This window comes from Ptiloglossa arizonensis, chromosome 5 (assembly GCF_051014685.1).
Source record: "Ptiloglossa arizonensis isolate GNS036 chromosome 5, iyPtiAriz1_principal, whole genome shotgun sequence".
In the NCBI taxonomy this organism is placed as follows: domain Eukaryota; kingdom Metazoa; phylum Arthropoda; class Insecta; order Hymenoptera; family Colletidae; genus Ptiloglossa; species Ptiloglossa arizonensis.
The window spans coordinates 11,108,898-11,131,218 of record NC_135052.1 but is presented as its reverse complement, the minus strand read 5'-3'; the positions used below and the strand labels follow the sequence as shown (position 1 = coordinate 11,131,218).

General features: G+C 41.7%; 4 protein-coding genes across 14 annotated transcripts; all 4 read left to right on the top strand.

Annotated features, from left to right (window-relative positions):
• The first annotated feature begins 196 nt into the window (after positions 1 to 196).
• Hpr1 (THO complex 1-like protein Hpr1) lies at positions 197 to 3,089 on the top strand. 5 transcript variants are annotated; one of them, XM_076311355.1, is made up of 9 exons: positions 197 to 336; positions 426 to 1,118; positions 1,207 to 1,454; positions 1,606 to 1,632; positions 1,704 to 2,003; positions 2,091 to 2,240; positions 2,311 to 2,458; positions 2,544 to 2,777; positions 2,849 to 3,089. In XM_076311355.1, exons 1-9 carry the CDS (start codon positions 301 to 303, stop codon positions 3,002 to 3,004), a joined length of 1,992 nt encoding a protein of 663 aa, XP_076167470.1. In that variant the 5' UTR covers positions 197 to 300; the 3' UTR covers positions 3,005 to 3,089. The 5 variants fall into 5 exon arrangements, with proteins under 5 accessions (XP_076167470.1, XP_076167469.1, XP_076167472.1 ...); XM_076311354.1 differs by having other exon boundaries at positions 2,541 to 2,777; XM_076311357.1 differs by lacking the exon at positions 1,606 to 1,632.
• Positions 3,090 to 3,485: 396 nt separating this feature from the next.
• On the top strand, positions 3,486 to 5,716 carry LOC143146802 (mannose-P-dolichol utilization defect 1 protein homolog). Of its 4 annotated transcripts, XM_076311448.1 has the most exons (7): positions 3,502 to 3,841; positions 3,926 to 4,043; positions 4,278 to 4,396; positions 4,523 to 4,588; positions 4,745 to 4,877; positions 4,953 to 5,157; positions 5,230 to 5,716. In XM_076311448.1, the coding sequence occupies exons 3-7, from the start codon at positions 4,375 to 4,377 to the stop codon at positions 5,470 to 5,472; spliced, it is 669 nt and encodes a 222-aa protein (XP_076167563.1). In that variant the 5' UTR covers positions 3,502 to 3,841; positions 3,926 to 4,043; positions 4,278 to 4,374; the 3' UTR covers positions 5,473 to 5,716. The 4 variants fall into 4 exon arrangements, with proteins under 4 accessions (XP_076167561.1, XP_076167560.1, XP_076167563.1 ...); XM_076311446.1 differs by lacking the exon at positions 4,278 to 4,396 and having other exon boundaries at positions 3,486 to 3,773; XM_076311445.1 differs by lacking the exon at positions 4,278 to 4,396 and having other exon boundaries at positions 3,492 to 3,841.
• A 254-nt stretch (positions 5,717 to 5,970) lies between these two features.
• On the top strand, positions 5,971 to 15,579 carry LOC143147664 (uncharacterized). Of its 4 annotated transcripts, none has more exons than XM_076313114.1 (14): positions 5,971 to 6,099; positions 6,759 to 6,956; positions 7,194 to 7,318; positions 7,407 to 7,483; positions 7,562 to 7,684; positions 7,770 to 7,984; positions 10,097 to 10,237; positions 10,365 to 10,517; positions 10,609 to 11,305; positions 11,398 to 11,711; positions 11,955 to 12,130; positions 12,231 to 12,357; positions 12,449 to 13,796; positions 14,142 to 15,579. In XM_076313114.1, the coding sequence occupies exons 2-14, from the start codon at positions 6,796 to 6,798 to the stop codon at positions 14,259 to 14,261; spliced, it is 3,777 nt and encodes a 1,258-aa protein (XP_076169229.1). In that variant the 5' UTR covers positions 5,971 to 6,099; positions 6,759 to 6,795; the 3' UTR covers positions 14,262 to 15,579. The 4 variants fall into 4 exon arrangements, with proteins under 4 accessions (XP_076169229.1, XP_076169230.1, XP_076169228.1 ...); XM_076313115.1 differs by having other exon boundaries at positions 10,326 to 10,517; positions 11,994 to 12,130; XM_076313113.1 differs by having other exon boundaries at positions 10,326 to 10,517.
• Positions 15,580 to 15,661: 82 nt separating this feature from the next.
• Positions 15,662 to 19,010, top strand: LOC143147666 (serine protease inhibitor). Its single transcript, XM_076313119.1, has 2 exons — positions 15,662 to 15,989; positions 16,052 to 19,010. Exons 1-2 carry the CDS (start codon positions 15,902 to 15,904, stop codon positions 16,282 to 16,284), a joined length of 321 nt encoding a protein of 106 aa, XP_076169234.1. The 5' UTR covers positions 15,662 to 15,901; the 3' UTR covers positions 16,285 to 19,010.
• The last annotated feature ends 3,311 nt before the right edge of the window (positions 19,011 to 22,321 follow it).

Genomic DNA, 22,321 nt, shown 5'->3' with positions numbered 1-22,321 from the left:
AGAAATTAAAAAGTTACGGTCTATAATATATTTTTTCCTCAACTCGTTCGGTCAGTTTTCGTTCTTCCCTCTATTTTTTTTTCTTTATGGAATAAACAACTATGAAATATTTTAGTGTGTTACAGCCAAACGATTGGTAACTTTATAACACCAGTCAGATCTGGAGTAATCTAGAGTATACTTTATTCAGTTTGGAACAACACAATTTTTGTTGATAGTTTACATGATGCTTAATACATAGCGAAGTAAAAGTGTTAATTTTTTTTGTTAGAGTAAATTTGTGTAAATTTGTTTGCTACCATGGCCATGTTCGAAGTATTAAGGAAGGAATATAGTGTAAGGGTTGCGTTAATATATTTCTTATTGATAATCATTTTAAGGTTAAACACCATCATATTTTTAACGTTATTCTACCTTATTTTTAGGATTATTTGCAGCAGTGTTTCAAAGTGCCAGATATACAGACATTTCAAAAGAAATGCCAGGAACGATGTACAAATGATAGTGACAGAAAAGCAGCAGTTGATCAAGCATTAAGAGACAGTCTACTTGTAATTTTATCAGAGCAAGTGCCAAGTAATGTTCATTTACTTGAAACGTATATTACATTTTGCATAGAACTATGCAGAAAAGACCTAGCAACAGCTAGTATGCCAGTTATGCTACTTGGTGATATATTTGATTCTATGACACTTGATAGATGTGAACAACTGTTTACTTTTGTTGAAAACAATGTTGTTGTGTGGAAAGAAGACTTATTCTTTAGTGCTTGTAAAAATAATTTGTTAAGAATGTGTAATGACCTACTTAGAAGATTATCTCGGTCACAACAGACTGTATTTTGTGGAAGAATTCTTTTATTCTTAGCCAAATTTTTTCCTTTCTCTGAACGATCTGGTCTTAATATAGTCAGTGAGTTTAATTTGGAGAACCATACAGAGTTTGGTTCTGAAAAATCAAAGGAAGATGTGTTGGAGCAAATAACTAAGGATGATGATAAATCTGAGACCAAAGTACCGATTGATTATAATTTATATAGAAAATTTTGGGCATTGCAAGATTTTTTTAGAAATCCAAATCAATGTTATAGCAAGATGCAGTGGAAAACATTTTCAGCAGTAAGCTCAAGTTATTGCTACAATACTGTTATGATTATAATATTTTTCTTTGTAGGCAACTTAAATTGTTTGTTTATACTTTTTTCAGCACGCTTCAAGTGTTCTATCAGCATTTTCGTCTTTCAAATTAGAAGAACAACGTAGTTATTCTGCAACCTCTATTAAAGTTGATTCTTCCATGGAGGGTTCTCATAAGGAGACCCCTTATTTTGCAAAATATTTAACAAATCAGAAATTATTGGAACTACAGTTGTCTGATTCAAATTTTAGGCGATATGTATTGCTGCAATTTCTCATTCTTTTCCAATATCTTAATAGCACTGTAAAGTTTAAGGCGTAAGTATCTGCAACATTTATATACATCCTTTATATACTTGTATTTTATTACAATTGAATTCACAATTCCTCTTCATAGAATTGCACATTTTTCATAAATCTCTAGTAAAATGACTTTTGAAAGCTATAAAATGATGTTTGTTTTCCAAAGCTTCCTTGCCAGTGGCTATGAGACAAGGTCTGCTTTCCTTAAATAGTGTTTTGGATTATTTATGTCACAGAGTCTCAATAACTTTTACAATTTTTAAGTGAAACACATGAGTTGAAGCCTGACCAAGTCGATTGGGTAAAAGCTACCACAGACCAAGTTTACGCCTTGCTGATAGAAACACCTCCTGATGGCCCAACATTTGCTGAAACTGTAAAAAATATATTGAAACGTGAAGAACATTGGAATGCATGGAAAAACGAAGGTTGTCCACCATTCAAAAAACCAGCTCCAGATTCTAATGCTGATATAGACGAATTAAAGAAACCAAAAAGGGCGAGACGTAGAATTGGAGATGTTATCAGAGATGCTCAAGCAGTAGGAAAGTATCATATGGGAAAGTAAGTAATACTTTTTTTTTTTTATGAATGAAAGTAAAAATATTTACGTTTTTATTAAATGTGTAACTAAATTTAATTACTTTATAGTCCAGAACTGACAAAATTATGGAATCTATGTCCTAATAATCTTGAAGCATGTAAATCCAAAGACAGAGATTTCCTTCCATCTTTAGAAACATACTTTGAAGAAGCCATTATGCAATTAGATCCCAATGCAATGGTTGAAGATGAGTACAAGTGAGTAGATTTTTTTTAAAATTATTTTTGTAATATGTTAAATGATTAGCTTCTTTTGTATATAATATAGGAAAGTAAATGATGGAAACTTTGGTTGGAGAGCATTGAGGTTATTAGCTAGACGCAGTCCACACTTCTTTGTTCATGGAAATTATCCTATTAACAAACTTCCTGAATATCTCGAAACAATGATTAAAAAAATTGCCAAAGATCGCCCAGTAAGTATAATACTTTTATTTGGTTAACTTCTACAATTGTTATCATTTAAATTTAAAAATAAGTCATATATAATTACTGAAGCAGACACAGTCTGATACAAAATTAGAAACTGAAGAAATGCCACCATCAGAAGTGAACGATCAAGAATTCAGTGAAGATGTTTTAAAACAAGAGAGTGAACAAGTTGAACCTGAAAATACAGATACAAAGGGACGGAAACTAACAAAGGTTACCCCTGAAATGGTGGCAAAATTATCAGATATTTTAAAAAATGATTGGAAAAAATTAGCAACTAAATTTGGTTATACGATTGACGAGGTAAATAAATAGTAGAATGAAATTGGTTATAAAATAATTGAAAAACGAAACCATATAATTATTTTTTTTAGATTACTTTTTTCCAAGGAAAACCAACACCATATGAACAATGTAAAAATATGTTAGAAATTTGGGCAGAAGAAGATGTGGATGCATCCATGGAAAATTTAGCATACATTTTAGAAGGTTTAAAGTTCACAGAGGCACTAGCTGTTTTAAAATCATAATTATATTTTGGAACACCGTCTAAATGTAAATGAATTTTAAGAAATGGGCAGTAATGTGTGAATTAACATTAAACTTTTTTCATTTTTTTAATGATATTTTCTTGAAATCCCTAACCTTTAATGACTTTAATAATACTACTACTAATAATAATAGGGAATTTAAATAATTAAGAAATCTCTATATACGTATGTTAACAATATACTTGTACAGTATCATTTTGTATGCACAGAAGAATTCAGTACTCCAGATACATAACCTCCTCTTTTTTGTCAAGTTTTTCATTGTCATGTAACTACACGGTACATACGCTTTACAGTAATTTATGTAATATTTTTGTATAATGAAATATTACTACATCTTACAACACATTGTTCTAAATTTAAAAATTCGTTTTTTATTTATTTTTAATTTGTAAGTTGTCTTATGAAGGGGCGCCTAATTTAGAAGTTGCTTGCAATTGAGATAATTAAAAAACCATTGCAGAACGTCGTTGCCAACTATTGTTATTGTTAAAAATTATAAAATAGTAATATATTTCTTTGTTCCCTGTCATGAAGATTGTGCATATTTCCACTTTATTTCTCTGTATAAGGAGGAGTAGTTCTAGGATATCCTAAATACTGTATAATGGTCCACGCTTGTTTAAAAATATTTCCTTTTTTTTTCATTATAAAATGTAATAAATACTGTATCGTATAAATTACAATCGAACGGAAATCAAATTAGTCCCAAAGTTAATTATGGAGGAATGCAAGTACCTAACAAGTGGTAAGCAGCTCAACGCTCTCCACCATACAGTGAATAAAAAAATAACTGCCGTGACTATTTATCCGTCGGTATGAAAGTTCTGCTAGGTTAAAACGATTAGAACTAACCTAACTGCTACAACATAACAATAATTATTCTATACATTCCATAAGGTAAAAGATTAACTGGACTTCGTGGCGAAAATGGCTCAGCTACTGAGGAACGCCACTCTCTTATTCTTTACAAAAGAATGTATGGTAGAGTACTTTGATGAGTTCAATTTCTTTCATGGTAAGAATACCTGTTTCATTTATTATAAATTATTGCATTATTCTTTTATTAGAGAATTATTATGACAGAGAATAAGTGGTTGGTAAGTGGAATAATAATTTATTCTGTTGCACTCTCGGAACATCACGTGAACCGCACGAGTGTACGATTTAAACAAAAACCATATCAATTTTCATAAAAAGGCTTTGTTTTTAGCAACTTCATTTTATTAATCAATTACTTGTACGTCAATAGATTTACATGTAACCTTCTCCAGTTGGAAGATCACAGTACGACTCGTACTATTCAATTTACGAGTAATCGAATCAGTGTTTTCGTAACGTGTTCAACGATGTTCACTTTTTTTTCCGACGGTAAATTAGAAGTCGTTATTCTTTCGTGACGATACAAATAAATTTTTATGAAATTTAAAATGAATTTTTTACGAAGAAAATACGAGCCCCTTCAAGTAAAACATGAAACTTTTCAACATGTTTCAGTGGGATGCTTCAAAGTGGCCCTCAGCAAACTTCTAGGCTTTGGAATCATCGGCGGATCTCTCCTTGGTTAGACTATTTATTTTTAAATAACATTTACGTTTATAAAATTTGTTGCTTAGATATTTTAATTTCAAGCACCATAGTTATGTACCTACTATAAGTACAAATCTTAATTATTACTTTGAATGATATTATTTTACTAATATTAGTTTTTTGTTTTAGTTAAAATACCTCAAATTATAAAAATCTTTCAGAATAGAAGTGGAAAAGGCATTAATGTTTTGAGTGTATTGTTGGATTTGTTTTGTATCACTGCGATGGTCTCTTATAGCTTTATTAGTGGCTTCCCATTTAGGTAATCTAATTTATAAAAATAAATAGTTGACACGATTTATAAATCTTGTTGAATCAATTAGTAAATATATTCCAGTTCCTGGGGAGATGGAGTCTTTCTAGGATTACAAACCTTAACTATTGCAGTTTTAGTAATGCATTTCAGTGGTAATACTACTCAAGCAACTGCATTCCTTGCTGCTTATTTAGCAATATTATTTGCTGCTCTAAGTGGTTTGACTCCATTGAGTTTTTTATGGACATGTCAAGCAATGAATATACCCATTGTTCTTACTAGTAAGGTATGACGTATAAAACGATTGCCATTATATAATATATGCATAGATAGTTATTAATACTTTATGCTCTCTTAGTTCCTGCAGGCCTACACAAATTATTTCAATGGAAATACTGGTCAACTCTCAGCAATAACCTGTTTTATGCTGTTTTTTGGAGCTCTAGCAAGGATATTCACATCTGTTCAGGAAACAGGAGACACGACAATGATAGTAATGTACATGTGCTCTACACTTGCTAATGCTGTAATAGCATTTCAAATGTTATATTATTGGAATGTAGATGTAACAAAGGAAGAGAAATCAAAGAAAATTCAATAATTAAATAATTTTTATTTGAATGATATTGGAATGCAAGATAGTGTAATGAATTAAAATACAGAAAAGGGACAGATACAATCTCTTAAAAAAGAAGTTAATCACTTCTTCCACGAATCTTGAAGGTTTAATATTTTGTACACGGTTTAGGAACAATTGTTTAATATGTTAAGTTGTTGATGTATATTTGACTATAAACGACTTATAACCATGTTTTTTTACAAAATCTGCAAATAAAGATACTATAAAAATTATATTCGTTTTTATTCGTCTTAAACTGTAATGAGTTCAATAATGTGTTCGTTCAATTCAAATTAATCTTTTTCACTTTATTAAGAAATTTCAAAGTTTACCGACAACAAAATATCGAATATACTATTTCAAATTGAACCGCTAAACCGGAAGTTATATGTAGTTCGATACTCGAAGAAACATTAAGGAGGGGGTAAACGATTTTACGCAAGCGTCTGCAAGCTATTCGTTTCCGGTTTTGTCGTAATCGTGACTTGTGTGCGGCGTATGGCGAAATCAGGCACGCAGTTGTTTAATCGTCGACGATGTTGCATAGTGGACCGTGATATAGTTGGAAAACACGTTAACAGATCGTCGGAAGATAATACGGGAGAAACGGTGAGTAACAATCTGGGTTCTTTTTTGGCCGGTCTGGCATGCCCATATTGAAAAACGGGCGTGGATGAGCGTCGGAATAAAAGAGGTGGCCATTTGGAGCGTCATGGCGCCGTTGGCCTTCGCAATCCGGCTTCCCGACGACCATCTTGTTATCGATAAATCAATATAACGCGCCTTTCTCCTGCGTAAGCATTTCTATTGCATATAAAGAATATTCGACGGATTTGTTCTATTACGTCGTTGTTACGGGTCGCCTGAGGAATATCAACGGCTACAGGTAAATCGTTGTGGAAACCGGTTATTGGTAATTTGCTTTGTGTCGAAGCGCGTTCTTGCGCAGAATACCACCCCCTTTTGGAGGTATGATTCACGGTTCTCGGAAACCCGTACGAGACCGATACGTTTGCGCCGCTAGCACTCGACCGAATTTTCAGCCGGTTGCAATACCAGAATTTTCTGGATATCACGCCGTGAAGAGATAGCAGTTTATTCATTACAAAAAACACGTGTCCTTGGCTCTGGACGGTGATACTTTTTTGCATGCCAATTTCGGGCATAGTCGGTCAAAGAGGCAGCTATTAAAGTTTTACCTATTGATTTGGATAGTATCTTGGAACATCGCAAATGGAAAAACATTACGAATCTGCCGATTTTCGTAGTATTGCAGGACTAGGTTGCTTGCAGTACTGAATCAAAATGGAATCAATGGATGCGCGTCTTGTGGCGCAAGCATTGAACTACCATGGCCAACAGTTGCAGAAAGTGTGGGAAGGAGAACGCAACGAGAACGAGCTGGCCATGCTAAATCTCAAGGAACCAAATTTTGAGATCTATCAACAACGGCAAAAGACTCTTAGGTATATATTTATTTACGCTTATCGATCGTAGAGTTACAGTTGGAACAAAAGATACTGTCGAATGATTAAACGTATACAATCGTATGTACAGAATATCATGCGGTCAGATTATGAAATCAAGAATCTTGCCTAATGTGACTTGCATTCGAAAAAGTAACTTTGAGCAGCTAAAATCTTTTAGTCCAACTATAGAAATTTATCGTAAATCAAGCATTATAATTTGAAAACTCTTAATAGTTTCGGCGATAGAGGGAAAAGGCTAAAGCTACAACAATTCCTTGCAAAGAAAGCAGATGCCCTCTATGATAAGTCAAATTTGGAGAAAACAATTGAACCCATCAAGCAAGAATTAGGAGACGAAGGTAGAGTTTTGGTTTTATTTAATTCCTGCCTAGTCTATCTAAGGTTATGCAACATTGTGTAATTCATGGATGACACGCGTTGTTTCAGAATTTTATGCAACAATGCCAGGCCTTGACACTTTTGTTACCATGGAAAAATCTCAGCGTATACGTAATTTTTTGGAGGTAATTATCTCTGCTAGCAAAATGTACATCAAAGTATGCAATACATTAAAGATAATGTAATGAAAATTTTATTCTCAGAGTTTGGTCGTTGGAGATGTTATTTACGCGCAAGTGATGGGTAAAAGTGCTGCTGGGCTTCTTCTGAAGGTGCTTTGCAACTGCAGCGACTGCCCCAGGGTTGTTACCGATTTAGGAGTTAAGGTACGTTGAGACATTTGTTGTCGGTAGCAATGATGCTTTGCATTTCTTTTCGTTGGTTTCTGAAATAATGTTATGTAATGAATAGGCTCTGATATTGAACACGGCCACTGTGCCGGCGGTGGACAAGAAAGGTGTTACAAGAGGCTACATGGCAAATGATCTCATCTGCGTCGTAGTCAGTGAAGTTAACGTTGAAGCCGAGCGAGTTGTTGCTGTTATGAACGTACCTGCCCGTGAAGGGCAAGCCCCACACCCACCTATGGGACTTATCCATTCCGATGATCTTCCAGAAGCTTATAAGTAAGTAATGAAAAATCTGGATAAGTACATTTATTCTTTGTATTTTACGATAATGCTTCACTAACTCTTATAAACTGACATAAATATCACTATAGGGAATTCTGTATACACAATACAAATGGTAAAAGTGTTTTGTGATGCATCCGTAGCACTTTTGACTGAAAATTTTTATTTGAATTGAAAATCGTTCTCTGATTATTTGCTTATTGCGATATATATTTTGAGAGCACTCTTGCACTAACGATGGCAGGGGGTACCTTTCCTGACAGTGGTAGTTTCGAACTTAGGTTCGATGTAATAATATAATCTCAATCGTGGTCGAAATGCATCTTCTATCGACAGTGTAGTTATCTTGTTTGTAACTTGCATAATAAGTGAGAGTGCAGACTTCTTGCATCTTTAGTGTTTTGTTTAATATTTATCATTAAATAGAAGGTAAGGAAAATGGTGGCCAAAAGAAGTTGAGATTTAACAGACGCACTGTGATACTAACAAAACAAGGTAAATTAGATTTGATTCCTCTTACACGTTTTTATGAATTTAGGTGCCAGACACTCTCAGTAACGTAAAGTTGATAGTCAGTATGATGATGAATTTATAATGTGATACAAATGATTCAAACCTTGAGCATTGGTTGACATGGCTCTGTTGCGCACAATATTCTATCTACGTTTGTGATATGTTACTCTCAAAGCACCAGCCAAACTATGGCGCCAATGACATCAATGTCTTTTGAGGTTGCATTTCCAGTATGAGATGTTGAGCCTTGGGTGGTCAGAGTGAGTGCAGCAGACGGTAGGTATAATAATGATTTATCGTTGTTTGGTCTCTTATGATAAACGATTAATAAAATAATTGTTCAATAGAAGATAATAAAATAAATGAAAAGAGTAAGCGATCTGTATCAAAGCGATCTGTTAAAATCCTTGAACCCAGCGAAGAAATTGTCATCAAATTTTAACCAATATTTAAACTGCGTTATTTGTCATAATACCCTATCGAAATATTTGCCCCGTTTATTGTATTATGTAATAAAGTAAGATATTGCAAAATCTTTGCGAAGTTGAATAACACTTGAAGCAGAGGCCAAACAACTAAAATCTTAATCGCCCGAACCTTTACCTTTAAGCCTCAAAAGAATCGCGCCTTGTCATAATAATGCCTCATTTAAACTTACAGCTTAAATTGACAAATAAAAAATATAAAAAAATGATGTCATGTTTGAATTGACACCACAAAATGCAAAACAGGCGACAGTACTACTACATATAAAAAAAAATTTTTTTGGTCAACTTGGAAGATAAAATATACTCAGGCGTGGCTCCCAACCTATCCTAGGGCTATGCAATTTATTTTATCGCACCAAAAACTTATAAAAACCAAACCACCGTCGATTGATGATAGGCTGTGTGCTTTTGTGTTGAGAAATCCTCTGATTACAAACATGATACAAAATACTAGAAATATACGTCTTAGCGGTACATGAAAGGTGAGAGACGAGTTTACATAATAATGAGGTTGTGTACCATTGTAAATTTATAAATAAGAAATTATCTCTGGTAATAAAGGAAACTTACCAACTTTCTGCAATGTATCCCTGTTTTGGACCCCTGCTGCTTGTTAACGGTATAAACGTAGATTTTGATCGACTCTAATACCATGAGGTGTTTGATAACACTCTCTTTCTTCCAACTGGAAGCATTCCTTTTCCTTTGAAGCATCTTTGGCATTAGTGTCGTATCGTTGAATAATTCATGCAGATCGAAGAGAAGAGGCGAAGTCATTGCGCAGGGATGAACAGAACGTCGAAGGGTGTGCCGCACGTTTAACACGCGTGTAAGGAACTGCAGTAAAGGACATGCATACTAGTATGTATAAATGTAAATAAGACGACGAGATGTCGAAAACAAAAACTGAAGGGCAAATATACGATCAGATCGAGTAAACTCCTTTGCCAGGAAAATAAACACAGGACATACACGAAGATTCGGTTGTCATGATTATCAAGTCTTTAGTTTTACCGTTAACGAAGTAGCTTTGGTATTCTCTTTTTGGCGAAGGTCAAAACGATCTTTACACGTTGATAATCGGTCGTCTCTCTTTGTGGTGTAGGAAAGCGATGGAGAACAAAGGACAGTCGTACGAAGTGATGTTGGAGAATAGTACTGGCTTCAACAACCCAAACAACATTAAATATCTTTGCGACTTGATGGGTCTCGGTCAAGAGAACCATTCCAATATGGTCGGTTTAAGGTAAAATATCGAATTCTGGTTGGAAATCTTGTTTGTATACGATTAAAATTGACTTTGTCTACTATAATCTCAAAATAAACCTTTACAGAGAAAGATTCCCACCTAATGAATATGCGTCTGAATTAAGGCAGGCGCAGGCTAGTAAGTGGGCGTTCCGAAGCGTGGCTGAAGGTATAGACCATTTCAAGGCCGGTCGCCATACAGAAGCCTTCCAGTGTCTCAACAAAGCACTTACCGTAGATCCGCGAAACGTCGAAGGACTGGTGGCCCGTGGAGCACTGTAAGTTGTCTAAATTTAATAAATACGCGAATCGAATTTTGCAACGGTACACCGATTCTTTTCATACCTGTACTTTTCTCTGTTGCGATAGGTACGCCAACAGCGGCAGTTTCAAGAAAGCGATCGAGGATTTCGAGACAGCATTAAAGTTGAATCAAACTCACGCGAATGCCCGTAAATACATGGCGGAGACGCTCGTTGCCCTGGGTCGAACTTACGAGGACGAGAAAAAGTACGAAGATGCGCAAAAAGCATACGAGAACTGCTTGGCAATTGCTCCGTATCACGAGGAAGCTAGGAACTCCATCGAATACATCAAGTCCAAGACTCTGGCGTCCTCGTTGAATCCGTTGGACACCTTCAAAAGTTTCGAGACCGAGAACGATGTCGGCGAAAATAAAAAGGAAAAGAAGAAACGCAAGAAAGAGAGAAAGTCACGGTCGAAGAAGAGACAGAGATGGAGTTCGAGTTCTAGCTCGTCGTCGAGCGGATCCTCGAGTTCTTCGAGTTCGGAATCCAGCAGCTCTTCTTCGTCGGGAAGCTCGCGATCGGCATCCCGGTCGCCTAGTCGCAAACGGAAGCATAAGAAAGATCATCGTGGTTCGTTATCGCCTCTGAGCAAGCGCATGGCTCAATACAACAATCCACCAGCTGCCGCAACAGCCACGCATGACGTCATAGCTCCAGTGGCCTATAGCTCGAACGCCCGCGATAAAATGGACGACTACGAGATAAAAGTGCGGAAATTTTTAGAGCAGACCAAGGACGATTCCGATTACGAAGATAAGGTAAGAGTAAAATGTTTTCTCGACGAAATAATCGGCATCCGCTTATCCGTCGTATATAATTTTGTATTTTATCGAATTTGTTGTATTCTTAGGTAAGAAAGTTCTTGGAGGAAACCGCTAGATGGAAGAGGGAAAGGGAAAGGGAAAAGGAAAAGAAACATTCGGAGAGTGAGAAAATGAAGAAAAAGAAGAAGAAGGATAAGAAGGGGAAGGACAAGGAGAAGGAGGATAAGAAAAGTCGCAAGAAGAAGAAGAAGGAAGAACGAAAGAAACGAAAAAATAAGGACAAACTTGAACGGGATTTAGAAGCCCTGAAAAAATCTTCGTTGCCGGATTTAGAGCAATTGGAGTCGAAACTGAATGCGTATTATGCGAAAGTTGAGAAAGAGACCGCTGTCTTGAAAAGGTTGGAACCTTTATGGCCAGTTCACGATAACGTTTCGTTCTTGTTTTTCCCGCTATTTTTTTTTAAAATACTCTTGTCGATATGGACAATAGTTTTGCAAACGGGTTGTACGCCGGTGTTATTTTGCAGTGTTACTTTCTATTCATATTTCATTAGTTAACGTAATTACAATTTTTAAAGAAACATGAATGGAAACGCGGTCTATAACATACCGTATTTTATTTATGTTTTTATATTTACTAGGTATGTAGCTCAGTATAATGACATAGCTTCCCCTCTTAGCAACGCGGAGAAGCTCGCTGAGAGTTCACGAAGAGAGGAGGAGCTGCGCAGAGAGAGGGAAAGAGAGAGAGATGAGGCTTCGAAGGCGTATCACGAACGAGAATCTAGAATACCGATGACCGCGCTGCAACGCAAAGGTAATAGCCCCGAGAATTTCGAACGAAACGAGAGAAGCACTTTGTATCGTCCGTTGTCGCGCGATCTAACACGTTGCGTGGGTGTTTCATTTTTCTACAGAGATTCAAAGGAAACCGTTGACGGACATATTTGAGCAGGAGTCTCAATTAATTCATCCAGAGCCAAAATTACCGACTCTGGACACAGCCGCATTAAACGCAAAGTGGAAAGCTGCACAGGCCGCCAGGTAAGAGAAGTAGTCGATAAACAAAAACCGGTATCGAATTTCGTAGCGACGCAACGAAGTTACCACTGTTTCAATATTCTTGCGTGTTCAGGCAAAAGGACATTATTCCTCAAAAATGGCAAGACGTACCCACGGAAAGTAAAAAGATGCAACCGAACGTAGACAGCGAGGAGGACGACGATAACGAGCTGGAAGAGAAATTGCAGCGCGCTGCCCTGGAGAAATCCATGAACATCCGTAAACAAATGCAACGCGAACTCGCGGAAAAGAGGGCGGCAGCCGCTCAACCAATGTCTGCGCCGACTCCACCGCCGTTGCCCAAAGAACCGCCGATTCCGAAACAGGCACCCGTGAAATATCCTACGCCGCAACCGCAGAACAAGTTCCAATCGTACAAGGATCCTTCGTTGTCCGCGGCTCAAGCAGCGCCAAGCAAGTTCAGTTCGAGCAACAATCTCGGTGGGAAATTCCAGCCAATCGGACAGAGCAACAGCGGTGCTGGTCATCCACCGGAGCCACCGCGTCCGCCTCCACCAACGAAGAGCCAGAATCAGGCCAAAGGACCCAGAACGGACTCGGACAGCGAGGCGGAACGGCAGCATAGACAAACGCCTAAGAAACGCGAGTCCTCCGGCAGAGGAGCAGTGACCAAACGAATGAGCAGGGACCGTCCAGCAAAACGTTCGCGCAGTAGATCTCGCAGTGCCTCCAGTTCGGGTTCGTCGAGATCTCGGTCGCCCAGGAGAAGTCGTTCGCGATCGTACTCGAATCGACGATCGGGCAGTTACGAGAGGAAATACAGCCGTTCTCCTTCGGGCACTTACAGTAGGTCACGCTCTAGGTCACGCTCCAGATCGTACACCAGGAGTCGCAGTCGCAGCAGGTCCGGGGACAGGAGTTATTACCGCAAGAGGCAGTTCCGGCCGTACAACAACCGTGGCACTTACTACAAGCCGCGTTTCCAGGGCTTCAACAACCCGAACCATCGCGGCGGCGGTAACAATTTCCAAAATCGTAATCGGTTCTACAACAATCAGCACAACAATCGTTTCGGCAACAGACGCGGCGGTGGCTTCAACAATCGCGGCGGCGGACGCGGACGCGGTGGTAACCGTGGCGGTAGATTCTTCCACGGTAAGCAGGGCTTCCGCGACTTCCGGGACAGACGAGACTTCAGAGACCGTCGCGCCGCCTCTCGCGATCGATACAGCGATCGTAGCTACTCTCCCGACCCGATGAGAAAGGTCGACGAAGCGAAAGAGAAAATCAACAAAATGCTCGAGGGTGGCGACGACGTGATGGAGCACCAACAGGGTGGCGGAGGATCGAACGTTCCTCCTAGCAAGAGGCAAGATGGACCTTTGAGCGAGGGCGAAGAAAGGGATGACGATGACTACGAGAGGTGGGGAGAGGGCGAGGGGGGCGACACAGCTAACAAGGTTGGTTAGGTCTCTTCTGTGTAGGCTTTCGCGAAAGAACAGCCCGTCTTCGCGATGACGATCATGATAATCCGGATGATGATAATATCAGGAGTATAAATGATGAGGATATTAATGATGATGATAAGGATGAGGAGGAGGATGATCATGATGATGATACGATGATAAGGATGATGATAATAATGATGATGAAATAATAATAATAATAATAATAATAATAATATTGATGATGATGATAAGGATGATGATGAGGATGATGATATATGATGATGATGATGATGGTGATGAGCCACACGTGCAAGAAACATGCGACCTAGGAGCCAACTAACTCTCGTTTGTTGCTAGAATGAGGAGGTTGGACCTGTCAACGATAACCTGGACGGCAAGGAGTACTTCATTGAGCGCATGAAGCAGCGAAGCAAGAATGTTTTAATGCAGAGAGCCCTTGCCGCTAAGATTTGGTAGAAAGCCCCGTCGCCGCTGCTGCTTCTTCGATTCTTCTCCTTCGTCTGTGATATAATTACACTTTTCCTCGGCGTTAGACATCGACCGGATCACGTGAGGCATAGACTTCTTAATATCGTCGTACCGAAACGCTTTTTCTCGGTACAATTTATACGGAAAAAAAAAAAAAAAAAAATGAGAAAAGGAATGTCGAGAGGGGATATCGTAGAAAAATATGATGTAACCTGGCGGCCATGACGGTCGAGAGAAACGCGGCTTTCTTTTTTTTTTTTGCTTTCACATTTTAGCTTCTATCGCGCACACACAGCGAACCGCGTAATCATCGTTTCACACCGACGAAAAGTCACGAGTTCGCGTATCGTTTCGCTCGATCGTCATGCTTACGCATGAATAGCTACGCACGTGTGTAAATATTCATGGTACAAGTGCGTGTAATTTGCGAGTTTTTTTTTCGTTCGAATCGAACGTGGCGAGTTCGTTTCGCGTGAGAACGAGCACCTCTCGAGAACTACACCCTCGTAACGTTTTCTTATTTCTTTGTCGTTAGCGAAAAGAATTTTTACACGTATTTCGACTCTAGTGATTATTTTCGCATCGGGTATCATCTTTCTCCCCCCCCCCCCCAACCCCCCACTTATTTTCCCTCCCTCCACCCACCCTTGTTTTTAACGGAACAGTCGCGCAAGTATTAAGGATTCAAACGAAAAAGAGAGGCTTCAACTGTGACGCGCATATTCGAAGGGAAGTATTTGGTCGCAGTATATTTCACGTACACGCGAGTGGCTTTTCATTATCATTCATTATCAGAAGACTAGTGAGCATCCATCGCTGACTTAACCAGGAACCGTTCAGAGTTAAAAAGCACCGGTTAAAATATATATAAAAAAAAAAAAAAAAAAAATTGTTTTCGTCACGAATCGATTTTGCGAATTTTTAAACGTTAATTAAATATAACACACGGTCACGTCGTTGACCGGCATCCCTGCGCTTGAAGAGAGGAAAATATACCTGTATCGTTTACGGATTTCATCGGTTTCGAGTCGCGAATCGCCGGCGCAAAGAAGAGACTCCTTAGTAAGGATATTAGTTTCTCTCCTCCCCCCTCCTGTCGAGAGCGACTTTGGATTTTCCCCCCACGCCGCTTTGTTTCGGTACAGCCGTTCATCACGGCCCGCTCCTTCTTTATTACAAATACTTATTTTAAGGTATCATACAAGTAATTTACCTAGTAAGACACTTATATATGTTGTATGTAAACGAATTATTGTACAATTCAAAGAACCGCAAATACATAAACACGAGAACAAAAAGAAAGAATCGTGTAAGCGTAATAATTCTTGCCACGTCGTCTCTATTATCGTTCGTCACCGGCGTTAAACGTTTTCAATTTCGCGCGCGTAACGCGCGTAATCTCACCGTTTTCTTTGTCTCGCCTTTTTCTTTTTTCTTTTTATCTCCCCGTTGCGCCATTTACGGAGGTCGACGTTTTGAGAACGTTGCCTTCCCGGGCGACTGAAACTGGTTTCGCTTGGTCGATAGCGTGCACCGATTCGTGTATCGCTGGTTGTTCCTTGGGTATTTAAAGTTGACGCCGCGGTTTCGCGTTCGCATTTGTTCTTCGTCGTTGGTACGCGAGCGAGATGAAACACACGCGCGTGGATTCCGTAGCGATCAGTTTTTTCGTTTTGCTTCTGTATCGCGACACGGTCGCCGGAACGACGATTTTAAGTAAGTTTTTTCTCATCGTCTCGTTCGATTTCGCGATCTGGAAATCTTCTGTCGCTTTCAAGGAGCCGGTTTAGAGGAGATCTCGATCGTCTGCGGCGAGAACGAGGTGTTCAGTAGCTGCGGGGCGGATCCGACGTGCGAGAAGAGCTGCGAGGATATCGATAATTGGGATTCCGGGCCATGCAGCATCCGTGAGAAAAACTGCGTAAGCGGCTGCGTCTGCGAGGATGGATACGTTCGCGACGAGTATCGTCTGTGCGTTTGGGAGAACAGATGTCCAAGAGTCAGACACTGATCGAACATGCGTGAAACGCGCGATTACGAATATTCGTAACGCGGGCAAACGACGAAGGAACGATCGTCTTTTTCGCGTATCTTTTCGTTTTTGAGTTACTCTTCTTCTCTCGTTCATCGGCTCGCACCTCTTTAGAACACGTAAGATAAATAGACACCTGGAAGAGGAACAGTTTCACAGATCGCACAGATAAAATACAATACGTTCGTTCTTTCGCTCAGCTATATATATTTTCTTTCTCGGTTTCATCGATTGCGCAGAAAAATATAACACTTCGAAAAATGTAACGCGTTCGTTCTTCCGTTCGGTTATTTTTTACTTTGTTTCGTTCCCATACGTTACACGTAGAGCTACGTTCCGGTACTTTCGTCCCGTTACAATTTTTCTTTCGATCCCATAAATTACAACGAGAAACAGAACCGTTCGTTCTTTCGTTCCGGTAGATATTTTTTCACCGTTTCGTTACACGATTCGTTACGATCGACGCGCAGAATTGCGCCCGGTATCGCGCGATCCTCGATTCTGCGGAACGTACGCTCGCGCGAATCGTCCGGAACGATTTTTTTCCCACGCGGTTCGAATAAGAGATGCGTAGACGCATTTTGGTAGAAACTGGTGGGGGAATGTGGCGGCGCGCGATATGATAGCGTTTTGAGATGGTTCAGTTCCGCGCCGTCTTTCACGTGCGCGACACATTTCGGGAAACGAGAGGAATCTCATCGGTGCCGCGTTTCGTGGGAAAAACATCGACGATGCGATTAACGCGGGTTACGTTTCTTGTTTCGTCGACGATAACGTTCGATCGAAAGACCGTACAGAGGTCGACGCGTAACGGTATTTTTATTCCCAAAAAATGCACCAACGAACGACCATTCACGTCGCGCGGTAATTTCGTCGTCGATCGTTTTCTATTTTACAACGTGTTCGATCCCTCGAGCGTCCAACGTTAACGCGACGAACACGTTACAAACGACGAGTTCATCGTCGACGAATTGACGAAAAAAATGTGAAACTCGACCGTTGGTCGATCGACGTTCGACGTTCGAGGGCTGGTGAACGACGAATAAACGTAAATCCGGTCGAAGAGTTTCGTACGTGACAGTGTTCTCGAGTGTGTTCCCGTGGATATAATCATGGATACGACAGTCCGCCGGATCATCCGTCTCAGAAGTAAGTGTCAACGCGGACGACAAAGTTTCCCGATCGATCGACGTTTCACGGTTGTTAATCGTAACCCATTGTCGCTCGTTGGCGGTTGATCCGCGGTTACGGGCTTCTGTAACGCTGTCCTTGTCGGTCGTGTTCCTTACGAGGCGACCGAATCGGGTCGCGCTTCTTATTAAACTCCAATTACCGGCGCCGCGGTGGCCGTGATTGTTCCCCATCGGGCGGGCCGAAAAGAGAGGGCGAAAAAAAGAAAAGGAAATAAAAAAAAAAAAAGAAGAAGAAGAAGCCCGAGCGCGGCCACCGCGATCGAGCATCCCCGTGGGTCCACGTCCATTGTGATTTTAATAAGCCTTATGCAAATTACAAATGAAATTGTCAGCGGCAGGCCCGCGGTCCATTCTTCGTCGTTGATGGGGACAATTAGAAGAGCTTTGTCCGGCGACCACGCGTTGTCCGGCTGCTCGGCAACTTGAGTCCCAACGAGAGGACCGCCCGCCAACCCCTAATGTTTGTATCCGGTCCCCAGGACGTTCACTTCCGACCCGAGAGTGCCTCTCCGCTTTGCTGACCATCGACTTCTTCGACTCGGCCCCGTGATCGACGCGCTCGCGGACGTTCCACATTACGCTTTCAAGAGTCTCGTCGAGGCGAGCACCGACGCGACGCCGGCCGCGTCGTCGTTTGCGAACCACGAGCTTTTCGTACGACGCGATCGACGTTACACGCGCGGCGACCAGCTTTCATTTTTCGGTGTACGAACGTACACGAGAGCGTTCGAGAGCGTTTAAGAGATCGTTTGAGAGCGTTTGAGAACGTTTGAGATCGTTTGAGAACGTTTGAGAACGTTTGAGAACGTTTGAGAACGTTTGAGAACGTTTGAGAACGTTCGTGCAACCGACGAGTTAGAAAAGTCATCGCGCGATGGCGCTACCGCGAAACCGCCACTTTTCGATAAATTAACATCGAAAGTGTCGTTGCAAACGTACGGTACGTAGGTAGAATCGTAACTCGCGGAGTTTGCACGACACGACACGACGAGACACAATTGCGACAAGATGCGTGCGACGCGCGTGACAGTGCGTCTCGGTTGACGCATTGTCGGGGAACTTTGAGCGGCGCGTGTTTGGCGCTTACGACGTCGTACTAAATTTGTTTGTCCGGGTTGGATGCAATCTCGACGTTTACCATTGTGTCGTCTCGTTGGTTATTTTTGCACCGCGGGTATATTTGTAAACCGGTGCGTTTCGCGTTCGCTCGGCGCGGCGCGTGCTTAATTAAGGGGTCAACCAACCGGTTCGGAGGCTTAAAATTTGAACGACGTTCTATATTTTCATTGTCAAGGAGATTCGATCGATTTAGGTACGGGAGCGGAAAAATGTTTACGATACAACGTAATCGATGTCGTAGCGTTTCAGGGGATCGAATTTCGTGAAAATTTAATACAGCGAGCACGGTACAATTTACACCGGCAGAATTAATATTGTAACGTTTTAAACGATCGTATAAAAATTGTTCAATAAAATTTAACCGATGTTCGGTGAAACTGTCGATTGCTTGAAACTTACTTAAGCAAGCTGTACACATTTTTTCAAGTATAAATGTTCGATTCGACGGTTGCGTACAACGTACGCGGAAGAACTTATAACCATTTTCGACAAGATTATTTTTATTCGGGTCGTTCGAAACAAAAAGATCGGAGAGATTCCCGGCGCGCGTAAATGCGGCTATTGTCCAAATCGAAATGAATAAAAGAACTCGGAAAGTGACAAAATTGCAATACCCAAACATTCGACTTTTTCATTCAATTTCGGAGTTTCTGTCAATAGCGGTGAAAGAATATTTACAAAATATCGAGTTGATTTTAATTTTGGAGATACGTTGGAATATCTCACGAGGAATCGAACGTATCGAAAATATATTCGTAAAAAGATTGTTCGGTAGTAGGAAAGGGGTCGTTACACGGTATAAATAATTTGTTCATCTCCATTCCTACCGAACAACATTCGCGAGAGTATTTTTTCGATTCCATTTTCAACTCCGATAGTTTTCAATATGGCACTACGATACTTGTACGGTGCAATTTTGGAGGATAGGTTCATCCCTTAATACGAGAGTTTAACTCGAAATAATCACTCTGGTATTCGAATCATCAAAGTACGCAGACCACTGGTCTCCAAGTCCCCAACAGTTGCAAAGATGTTCCACGTCGTTGCGCTCATGGATCTAGAGTAAAGATCATCCACAGTTAATAGGGGAGTTCGACTCGAAATAACCACTCTGGTATTCGAATCATCGAAGTACAGGGGACCCTGGACCCGAATCTCCAGCGATGGGAAGATTGTTTACTCTCGATTCGTTTTTAGAGATTATCGCGCAATTCCACCAAGTACGCGACCCTCGTCGTCGCGGCGCGTTCGCGAACGAAAGCTTCCTCGGTGAGCGGAACGCGCGATCCTCTGCGCGGGAAGGTGCGTTCGTCCTGGTCGTTGTCGTTCACGGAAGAACGAGAACGTCGCGGACACGGGGGAAACGGTTCGTTCTCGCGTTCGAAGAACGGGGGACGGTGGAAAAGCGGCAGAAGTCACGCGAGGTAGGGCGGAAAGGCGGGAGGTTGGAAATCGAACGGAATCACGGAGGCTGGAGGTCGATGGTTCGGGGTGGAGATAAGTTTTTACGGTAGGGTTACTAACTTACGGACTCGGCATTGTCGAGTTCCCGGTGACGGGAGGACAATGCGCGTTCGGGACACAATGCTTCACTCTGGAATCTGAAGGCAGTCTTGACTATCAACCTGCAACCACCCCTCGCATCCCTGTCTACCAATACTCGCCCTTCTTGCACATACCACCCTCTTCTATTGCCAGCCGGCGCGTCTTCGGTCTCTGCGCGCGCGTCGTTACTTTCTCGTTCCGTCGTCCTTGCTTCTCTTCGAGGTTTGCCCGAAAAAAGTAGAAAAGAGTCCCATTGTCGTCGACAACTTCGGGGGTAGTAACGAATCGCGCTCGATCCGATGGACGGGTACCGGGGCGAGCGCGATGGAAACCATCGCCGGGGACCGATGGGAATTTGTTCAACAGGATTCTCCGTGGCTGAACCGTACCCGATAGGTAGGTGGTCGATGAGTGGCCAAGACGGTTCGTTTTCGTCCGTCTTCGCGACGCTTCGCAGGACTACGTGCGTCTTAAGGGGTGAAGAGTAACCTTGGGTGCGAAGAATTTCGAAAAAGCAGAGAAGGCTCGCGCGACGGTTAATGCGATCGTCGCAGCCGCGCAATCTCGCGATCAAAGCGAGGACGAACCGACGTCCGTGAAGGCGAGGGACAACACGTACGGCCGAGCGCAAAAAAAGACGAGCATCGCGCGCTAAGACGTCGCGTTGCACCGCGTTGCACCGCGTTGCACCGCGTTGCACCGGCCCCGGGAAGAAAGCCGAGGCGTAGAATAGACGCAAAGAGGGAAGGAGCGCGCGAGACGGACACGGGCCGAGTCGTTTCAATCGCTCTTAAGGCTCTCTCTTTGGCTCGGCTTTTCCATTTCTTTCTCGCACAAAAGAACCACATTGTTTCGTAGGTAGGTTCGGCGGGGACGCGGGGCGAAAATACTCCTCTTTTCTGCCGGGAGCGCGGCCACACCGAAAAGCGGGCCGCAGACAGTCGTACGTGGCACGTACGCGACGCACACGTATGCCAAAAGCAACAGCGACGTCGCTGCTGCGCCATCGTCGGCCGGCATACAATCCTTTCTCGTACATTCAATGCTCGTCGCCCACTCGGTATCCTTTTGTCGCTGTTTATAGCTCTGTAGGCTCGGTATTCCGACGTCCCGGTACTCCCCGAGTACTTTCGAGCTTAATTCTGTATCGTCTAACTGGACCGTGGAGAGAGAGACGGAGAGAGAGCGAGAGAGACCGAGTCCTCGTTCGTTGATCAGGGGACCGTGTATTCTCGCGAATTCGTCCCCGGTGTTGTCTCTCGTGTCTTTTTGCACCCTGTTCACGCCCGGCCGGATTAACGCCGGTTTTGCGTCGAACATCGATGCCACCGAAACGCCTCGCCTCGCGGTCGATACCTTCGACGCACCGGGAAATACCGTCCCGGTAATTACGTTCGTGGGAAAACGAGAATCGTGTCCGACCATCGGTGTTCTCTGTCTCCTGGAAGGCGAAACCACCGACACGGAAAGGGGGCGGTGAAATCTGCCTACGATTCGGAACATTTCGATTCCAACGATCGCGAGATGGAACACGAATCGTCGTTCCGCTCGTTTTCAACGGACTTTGCCGCGTTTTTTTCCGCGACAAGACTGGCAACTCTGCCATCGTGCGACCCCCGGTACAGGATCAACATCGATCAATTTTTATAGATCGTTCGAATCGTTCGTGCATTCTTCGATCGTGTTCGTATTCTTCTTTTTTTTTATATAATTCCGTAAGTTCGAGAACGGTGCTAGTCGATAAATAGCGACTCTTATCCGGAAAATTACTCCGAGTGGAAAGAAATCGATATCTCGAAAACCTTGCGCGGTGTTCGGTAGAAAGGGTGAAAAAGAAGGCGAGGAGAGTACAGACGGGGTTTCCATTGATTTAATAACGGACGCGCGGTAAAGGTAAACGTATCTTTCGCTTTTTCTCGAGACGCGAAATAATTTCGAATACTTTGGAAAATTCACTTAAACCGATCGACTTCGCGGGGTACACTTGACCCGCGCGTTTCATTCGATCGGGTGTAATTTCAAAAAAAAGTATCATTTGGTATTCGAGAGCAGTGCGTAGAGAAAATTTGAAATTATTCCCTTAATTTTCATTTACCGGTTGCGCGTTACTCAACAATGGATCCTTTGCAAATTTTTATCACTTCTGTTACCGGATACCA

Bases quoted from the DNA above. Each gene is read 5' to 3' on its own strand.
- Hpr1 (XM_076311354.1), top strand. From the start codon at position 301: ATGGCCATGTTCGAAGTATTAAGGAAGGAATATAGT. The intron at 1,119-1,206 runs GTAAGCTCAAGT...TACTTTTTTCAG, and splicing joins AGTGGAAAACATTTTCAGCA to CACGCTTCAAGTGTTCTATC. The intron at 2,459-2,540 runs GTAAGTATAATA...TAATTACTGAAG, and splicing joins AAATTGCCAAAGATCGCCCA to CAGACACAGTCTGATACAAA.
- LOC143146802 (XM_076311446.1), top strand. From the start codon at position 3,956: ATGGCTCAGCTACTGAGGAACGCCACTCTCTTATTCTTTACAAAAGAA. The intron at 4,044-4,522 runs GTAAGAATACCT...AACATGTTTCAG, and splicing joins TGAGTTCAATTTCTTTCATG to TGGGATGCTTCAAAGTGGCC. The intron at 5,158-5,229 runs GTATGACGTATA...ATGCTCTCTTAG, and splicing joins CCATTGTTCTTACTAGTAAG to TTCCTGCAGGCCTACACAAA.
- LOC143147664 (XM_076313113.1), top strand. From the start codon at position 6,796: ATGGAATCAATGGATGCGCGTCTTGTGGCGCAAGCATTGAACTACCAT. The intron at 6,957-7,193 runs GTATATATTTAT...AACTCTTAATAG, and splicing joins CAACGGCAAAAGACTCTTAG to TTTCGGCGATAGAGGGAAAA. The intron at 11,712-11,954 runs GTTGGAACCTTT...TATATTTACTAG, and splicing joins GAGACCGCTGTCTTGAAAAG to GTATGTAGCTCAGTATAATG.
- LOC143147666 (XM_076313119.1), top strand. From the start codon at position 15,902: ATGAAACACACGCGCGTGGATTCCGTAGCGATCAGTTTTTTCGTTTTG. The intron at 15,990-16,051 runs GTAAGTTTTTTC...GTCGCTTTCAAG, and splicing joins CGCCGGAACGACGATTTTAA to GAGCCGGTTTAGAGGAGATC.